General features: G+C 46.1%; 1 protein-coding gene across 1 annotated transcript in view; it reads right to left on the reverse strand.

Moving 5' to 3' along the window:
* Positions 1 to 1,447: 1,447 nt before the first annotated feature.
* Positions 1,448 to 8,383, reverse strand: part of lcor (ligand dependent nuclear receptor corepressor) — a 90,613-nt gene continuing 83,677 nt past the window's right edge. Inside the window, exons 6-7 of the mRNA XM_068595582.1 lie at positions 7,400 to 7,490; positions 1,448 to 4,015 (exon numbers count right to left, since the gene is read on the reverse strand). Coding sequence (XP_068451683.1) covers positions 2,860 to 4,015; positions 7,400 to 7,490 — 1,247 coding nt within the window. The 3' untranslated portion in view covers positions 1,448 to 2,859. The remainder of the gene's footprint in view (positions 4,016 to 7,399; positions 7,491 to 8,383) is intronic.

Consider the following 8,383-nt stretch of genomic DNA (forward strand, 5'->3'; position numbering starts at 1 on the left):
CAATGCTCGGCATTGTCAAAGTGTTGGGATGCATTTCATGCATGGTGACCCCTGGATGTATAGTAGTTGTCCTGGGGGGAGGGGGAGTCTCTTCTAGAGCTTTTCCCATTGGCCGCGCATACCTGCCAATCAAGCCAAGGGAGCTACAAAGCTTTATTAAAGTGGGTAAACCACAGAGCGGCGAATTGAGATTGTATGCAACAGGTAATAACTTATTCTAATTCTACTCAGATTAGGATTCATTCATAGTTTGAGATTGTGTTTAAACGCTCTCAACATAATGATTCAATATATTCAATTAACCCAAAATCAGCCCCCAAAAAAAGAAGTGGTGCATGCCATTTTTTCTTAAACGACCTAAATAAAACAACATCAAATCAAATAAATAAAATTGTACAATACATTTTTAAAAAAAAGGAGTGAATCATCGTCATTTCATCTGGACAGAGGTACAGTTCTCACAGGCTGGGTGAGCACCAGGCAGTGTCAGGAGCGAAGAGCAACATTTAACCACAGCGCACAACAAAACACCACAACCAAAAAGCTTTTGACGTCTCCTTCAAATATTCTCCTTGTGGAAAACACTAAAAAAAAAAAGAGCGTTTGTGTGTGTGAGAGAGAGAGAGAAAGATATTCTTTCCCCACCTGGTAAAACGAGATGATCGTAGTTTTTTCTTCCTCGTCTCTGGCGCTTCAGCGGCGGAGGGGAAAAAACACGAGAGACGACACGACACAAAACTCAACTTGTTCAAGGTGTCGACCCTTTCTTTTCTCCTTTTTTTGTAGTCATTTTCTTTTTCTTTTTAAATCTCGGAGGTAATCGAAGAGGAAAACGAAAGAGTAGTTTGGGTTCGAGCTGCAGCCTTTTTTTTTTTTTTTTTTTTTGAAAGTCTTCACACACTAAAGCTTTTTTTTTTTTTTTTTTCTCCCGTCCCCTCAGCTCCCTGCTCCGCATATACATCACCCCGGCGCAGAGCTACGCTGCATGCATAACCGTCAAACTCTCTCTCGCTCTTGTGTTTTTGCTTACTTTTGAAAAAAGTGCCATTGTAGAAGTTTAGCGCCGTGACTTCCAACCTTTTTTTCGGGTCCTTTGTCGTAAATTCGTTAGCGGTTGTCTTGTCTACCGTGGGCGCCGCCATGTTTACTCACACGGCCTCTCCCCTAGATAAAGAATAGGCGAGGGGGCGTGTCTCGTCCTCCCGTCTGTCTACTATAGGTCCAACAGGAAGTTGACATATTTTTTAAAAAAAACACGTCATCCGTCTCAGTAACCCTGAGTTAAAAATGAGGAGAACAGAAACCATCCGGAATCATCGGATCGGCTTTTAAAATCATCAGTCATAATAATTTATAATATATTAAATCTTCTCCCTCGCTTCTAGTCACCCACCCACACTGCATATAGCCCTCCCACCATTTCCCAAAAACTAACCCCTCCCCCCTCTATAAATGCACATGGTTGTAGTAAACTGCCGTTAAAACTGTCTTTGAGGTTTGAGGGAGAATCATTTTTAAAGGAAGAGAAAGAAAAAAAAACCATCAGCAATGTGTTGTTGTTAGCTAAAAATCCGTTAGCTTAGGCTAGCTAGCGCCTTGTGTACAGGAGGTTAGATGATCAACTGGATAGCAGCAGAGTTTCACATCCTGATCCTAAAAGGCCTTCATCCAGTGGAGATTTCCGTAAAGGGGACGAGCTCACTTTGGTCGCCGTTTGGAGGGCGACCTGAAGGCGACTTTGGCTTTCCAGGATCAGCAGTGAGACACTGATGGAGGCCCATGAGGTAGCATTCCGCCTTAAAAAACAACTGATCCACAAGCAGATTGATCCTCAACTTGTCTCTTGGCAAAAAACACACACACAAAAAAGAGGGTTTTTTTTTTTAGAGCTTTCACGGATCTGATTGTGGATCAGCGTACGCGGGGCGATGTGCACCTCTGACCCGTTGCGAGGTTTGCGACTGGGCTTCAGAGACGGACCATAATAAGTGCAATGATGCGAGGGCAACAATGCCGAGGTAACCTGGTCCGTGAGCGCCAGACCCAAAGAAGGTGTAGTGCAAAAGAAAGCAAACGAAATGAAAAGATTAAGAGAGGTCGAGGAAAAGAAGTCGCTTACAGAAGTCAGTAGTGTCCACGAAACTCACAAACATGCATCCCTGAATGACTCGTGTGTCTCTTCTCATTCAAAAAGGACGGGTTAATGTTGCCTTCGTCCGCACAGAGATTAACAGAAGTTCTTAAGGAGGAAAGAAAGGTTTGCAGTTAAAGCGTCATGGCTACCTGGCAATAAGAGAATGGGCTTGTTTTGATTCAGAACCCTGGTGAGGAACACCGGCGGTGTGATTGAACCAGATGTAAAAGACAGTTACTTACCAATTTACAGCTAGTCCTCTGTGTGAGAGGGGAGCAGTAAAGGGGCTAATTTAGTTTTTTTTAAGGGGTTCATTTTCAATCTTCCCCCTCATTTTGTTCCCCCAAATTGGATTGGTCCAAAGCCCGAACTGCATCTAAAAGCAGCAATGGTTCGGGGTGTCAAGTTCAGAAAAGAGGGCGGGGGATTGGGATTATCAGCATGCTTATGGAAATCTCATGAATTGTCATTTAACGAATGTCTTTAGCTGCATTTGTTTAAGCCCCTTGGATATAAAAGCGAAAACAAATGCCTCAAACGGCATCGCTTGTTAAAAAACGTCCGTTTTTTTTCTTTTTTCTAAAGAGTCCTCCTCATATTATCCCTGCGTTTGTGCTCACCCAGATACTGCAAAGTAAATTGGCACAAATAAAGCCCCATCCGTATTTTCTTTTCTTCAAAATCACTTAAGTCATTTGTCTGAGGTTTACATGTGTGGGTCGTTTTTAGTCGATCGGTTTGAAATTGTCATCCACCTCTTCTTTTACATTGTCCTTGAGCTCGGCGGACGCCATCGGCAGGTCGTCGTCCTCGTCGTCTCGCGGGGTCGCGGTGGGCGTGTTCTCTGACTCTGCGAGAGGGAAATCCTGGCCTCCCGCCTCCGCCTCCACCTTCATCATCAGCTTGAGCTTCTTCTTTGGGGGGTTCTTCAGGGTTCCCAGGCGCTCCTTGACCTTGTACTCCAGGGTGCTGTGCGGGATCCCGTACATGTTCTGAGCCTTGGACACGCTCATCTTCCCGCTCATCACCACCGTTATGGCCTCCTCCAGGATGTCGGTGTTGTACTGGCGGTAGCGGCCCCTCTTCTTCCTCGGTTGCTTGGAGTTCGGGTCCCCTTCCGCGTCGGAGGTGGAGTACGCCGGCCCGGAGCTGGAGTGGTCCAAGTCAGAGCTCCAGTAGTCGGTGGCCCCGTCCAGCAGGCTTCCCAGGCTTCCCCCCCGGCGGTTCTGCTTCGGCAGGATGGCTCTCAGCTTCCGGCTGAGTATGTTCTCCCCGTGGCCGCCGCCGCCGACTCCCATGGCGCCGTAGCCGTACAGCTCAGAAGCATGGGAGTCCCAGGAGAGATCCATACCCCGGACCTGGGGGATCTTCAGGTCGACGGGAGGCGAGTGACCCTGGTCCCGCTTGCCCTCGTTGTGGTGGTGGTGCTGGGCCTTGGAGACCTGATTGTGGTGGTGATGGTGGAGGGAACTTTTGAAGGAGAAGGCTCCGTGGTGGTTGTGGTGATTCTCCAGGAATGTGGGCAGGTCTTTGAGGTCGCTGAGGGCGCCGCTCAGAGCGCCGCTGGCCTGCTTTAGCTTCATCAGGCTTTCCAGGTGGGCCTTGCTTCCCCAGAAAGAGGAAGAGCCCTTCTGGCCGAGCAAGGCGTAGGACTGCACGTGATTGAGCAAGCCGGCCGACTCCAGGTTAGCCAATGAAAGAGCAGCAGGCTGGCTCAGGAGGCGGTGCTTCTGGCTGAGGAGCTCTTCCTTGATGCGCAGCGAGCGGGCCAATGGCGGCTTGAAGGAGTTGGAGTTGTCCCTCAGTCCGTCCTGCAAGCTTCTCTGCAGCAGGCCGTCTTCGTCCACCTCTGGCAGGGTATGTTCCTCTTTGATCGAGTGTCTGAATGGAGAGGCGGGAGACAAAGAGGACAATTCGTTATGGGATGCGTGTGGCACTTTGTAATTTAAGATTTTAATGTTTAATGTTTTACTTTTAACCACCTGAATCAGTTCACGACAGAACGTAAACACTAAGAAACCACATCTGAGGAACTCAACAGCAGTGTCTTTTTTTGTTGTTGCCAGAAACAACATTTAGAGATAAACCACAGAGATCACTGTCAACAGCCTTTCAACAACCCAAAAAGACGACATCACTCCTGGATTCAACTGAACACACCAGAACACAATGAACGCAACCCTTTGACGAGCCAAGAGATCCAACTTCATGAGTATTTACATTTTAAATGAAGTTTCTTGCCCCATGCTGGATGAACAGACGGTATGTCTAGAAGAGCATCTCACATCTGTCGAACCAATTTTGTCTCTAGACCTATTTTTAGACCTCTTTTTCCCTGAGGTTGAGTCTTTTTCCCAGAGGTTGAGTCTTTTTCCCAGAGGTTGAGTCTTTTTCCCAGAGGTTGAGTCTTTTTCCCTGAGGTTGTGTCTTTTTCCCTGAGGTTGTGTCTTTTTCCCTGAGGTTGAGTCTTTTTTCCTGCGTTTTTGAGTCTTAATCCCAAAGTTTGAGTCGTCGTAGAAATCCCAAATTAATTTCAATACTTGTATTTATTGTATGTATACCTGCAAAGAAATCACTTTTAAAAGATATGTTGATCATAACGATGAACACCCAGCATGATATGAGAAGAAAGAAAAGAAAACATAGTCTGACTTTCGCGCACGGTTTCCCAAAGGTTCAAAAATAAAAATGCATCTCAGTTGTGTATATTGAAACATACGCTTGCATGCAAAGTGCCTCCAGTTGAACTGCTTGCAGCCAATTTTCCTACTGCTAAGTAACTATAGCAACAGTGCAAAGGCTCTTTAAAAAAAAAAAAATGCTCCCTTAGGTACACAATGCCGGGAATAAAACGCTTGGCAAGCCGGCGGCCGGCGAGGAGGAACTCGAGGCGAGCGCCGCGTGTCTCCGTCTGGTGAGCTGCAGCGCGACGTGGGGAGTCCTCAGCGGGAGTTTGAGCCCGATTACCACAGCGGGCGGTCTGCGGCTCGCTGAAGACAACGCGGGGTTAACGAGAGGCTTTTGGCGTCTACACCCTCGTCGGGGCGCTCCCTTACGGTAAAGCGCTCCGTCACCGGGGAGCCAACGTGAAGAAGAAAAGGATGCAAAGAATATGCAGGACAGAAGGGGAGGTGAAAGAGTGTTTCACAGTCTAAACTGTCTCCAAAGCAACAGCGTGTTCCTCCTGAGTATCACTTTTTTAACCTTTTGAAAAAATAACATATTTTTAGGCCTCTGTTCGAAAATTGCATACCCAAACTAAAAATAATATATCTCTGCCACCACGAGAATAATGTTGATGTTCTGATAAAATAAAGTATAATGTGAGTTGTGTGTTCAGATGTGTAAATATCAGTCTATATGTTACTGGTTATGAGTAAATGAAGATGTGAATTATACAGTTTTTATAGGAATATCTGCCATAGAGCCCCACCCCACCGTTTAAGTGGTTTTAATTTAAAAAAATTGAAGAAAGATAGTTTTTATCCTGCAGCCCAAATAATATTTCATTTGATCAGCACGTAATATCTTATACCAAAACTATCCTACTTAACAGAAAAATCAAAAGTATATATTTTTTTTATACAAACAAATTATTATAACTTTAATAATAAACGAAAAACAGTAATTAAAAAAAAACACACAACAGAATTTAGGTTTTCACACAACCGTGGTCATGAAATGATTTAAAATCCAATGCTATGTTACTGGTAATAAATACACTCGCTAACCCGGCGTGTGCTTGTCTGATGTTATGGGACTACAGGCTCCGCCCCCTCCTGGAGTTGATAATACATGACCTGATCATTAGAGACTCCCGCTGAGGCCTTCGGGGCCTAAGAGCCCTCAGGTAAAAAAAATTGCTTTTAGTCCGACTGTGAAAAATACCTCACAGGGTTTTAATCTGCTGGGCCTTTGTTTGACATGTGTCAGCAGGCAAAAACCCTGTTGAGTTATGGGTAGAAAAAAAATTTAATTGGTCTCTTAAACATCTAGGAACATAGAATAATAGATGGTGACGTCACGCCGCTGGAATCTGTGATGCCAACCAGTAAAATATAGCAATTTTTTTTCGAATATTACAAAAGAAATGTTGGTTTTAATCCCATCATCGGACCGAAAGGTTGTTACCCAAAACACAGCAGGTGAAAGTTGATCTGTGAAGAGCTACACAAGTGAAAAAGAAGGACTACGCTTGTCCGGTTGCCGCTCGGGAACTCGCGTTCAACCGATACGTCGATACCTCCGATGGCAGTTCGGAGAGAAATTGGCGGGAACTCCTTAATTTCCACGTGACGGGCGCAGGTTTGTCTGCGCCCACATTGGAGCTAACGAAAAAGCATTCCTGGATACGGCGGTCAGGATTAGCGCGTCTTCCCCTCGCGATGCGGAAGAAGCAAGTGCGATGGCGGACGATTTGAAACACGACTCGGAGGCAGAGTACGCGCTCATCAATAAATGATCGCGCTGAGGATTGTCGATTAAATCCGCTGATAGAGGAGGAGGAGGGGTGAGCGTCTGAACATTGCACAGCGGCGGTGAGGAAGTCGAGGCTGGCCTTGCTAGCCGAGGTAATCGATCAGCCGAGCGGAAAACCAATACGCGAGAGGTGAGAGGCGTCGGGTGAGGACTCGCTCGAGGAAGACGGAAACGTAAAAAAAAAACGTAGAGCGGTCGATCGAGGGCGAGGCCCTTTAAAGACCTGCAGCGCGTCAGTCGACTCCATCAAGTGGGTTTGTTTTAGCCTCTCTGCGACCTCCGAATCTTTTATCTACGTCGACATATTACCGACGTGCACGAGAAATGCAATGAATTTCTCTCCGGAGTGGCCAGAACCAGAGAGGGGGGTCGCCGGTTCAAGTCCCAACAAGTACAAGAGTGTGAACTTGGAGCTAGAGATCGTCGGCTGCAACCCCCCAGGTGCTCTCTGGTAGCGCGCCAATGCTCCCAACACCCGGAGGGGTTCAATGCAGACGCGTGGGATCCGCACACATGCATCTCGTAAACTCGATCCAATCTTTCCGGTGGCGGTCGTCGACATAGTTGTCCTGTGAAATCAATCCCTCCCAGCTATGGGACTGCGGTTTGGCATCTGGGAACTGATCTGAATCCAGAATCGGAGTGTAACGTCAACCCCCTCGGGCCGCGACTCCACACAAGCGTCTAGTGTTGAAGGCTCGGCGCAGAAACGCCAAGCAGTTTTTGACTTCAACGTCTTCGAAGTTGCTTTTTTAGGAAACACTTGACTCGTTCTGTGGCCCTTACCCTTTGACCCCGGGCTCGGGGGACACCCCGGGGCAGGCTTTGAGGTGGCCTGTGCTGTGGATCTTCTTGGTGGAGAGGTCCAGGACGCCGTCTGAGGACGAAACAACACGCAGGGAGAAAAAGATTTAGACAGCAAAATCACAGACGAGAACACTTCTGATTGTCTCTTCTACTGACATGGACTGTGGCTATTTGGATCGTGGTCCATCCGTATACTACTCATTATTTAAATAGTTTCTGTTATGTTCATGTAATGTGGTGATCTCTGTTACGTTGCTCATTCTGTTGCTTCTGTCCATCCGCAGAGGGATCCTCCTCTGTTGCTCTCAACAAGGTTTCTTCCCTCTTTTTCCCTGTGAAAGGGTTTTTACTATCTTTGTTTGGGGAGTTTTTCCTGATCCGGTGTAGAGATGTTATGCGTATGGACTGTAAAGCCCTCCGAGGCAAATGTATTTGTAATTTTAGGCTATATAAAATAAAATGAATTGAATTTGCCAGAACAAAAACTAATCAAATCAATTTCTTGTCAAATTTAAAGGTGATTATTGCGTCCATTCAGAGTCTCTACCCAACAAAACAAAACAAAGAGGACACTTGTAAAAACCTGTTGACCGTAAAAAAAACAAGTTTACAGCTTTTCTCTGTTAAACTTCTGCTGAAAGAAACACTTATTTACGCTTAATCAGTTACTGTTTCATTGTCATATTCACACTTCTCGTTGAACTCTCCCTTGTTTAAACTTATGCTGAACGTCTCTGGCAGTTCCTTTGTGATCATGTGACCACGCCGAGGCCGATGTAAAGACTTCACGGGGCGATAAAGCCATGAAGACGTCATGTGGGCCTCTGTGTATTAATAATAATGAGTATTTAAGATGGTAACGTTTTGCTCATTCTTTGTGCAATGTGCAAATGTCCTGATGAATGACTTTACCACCGTGGTGTCGAGTACATTTTCCTATCAACCACCATTTAAACATTTGGT

Source organism: Clinocottus analis, unplaced genomic scaffold, assembly GCF_023055335.1.
Source record: "Clinocottus analis isolate CAN_PGR_092001 unplaced genomic scaffold, fCliAna1.0.p SCAF_31, whole genome shotgun sequence".
NCBI lineage: Eukaryota > Metazoa > Chordata > Actinopteri > Perciformes > Cottidae > Clinocottus > Clinocottus analis.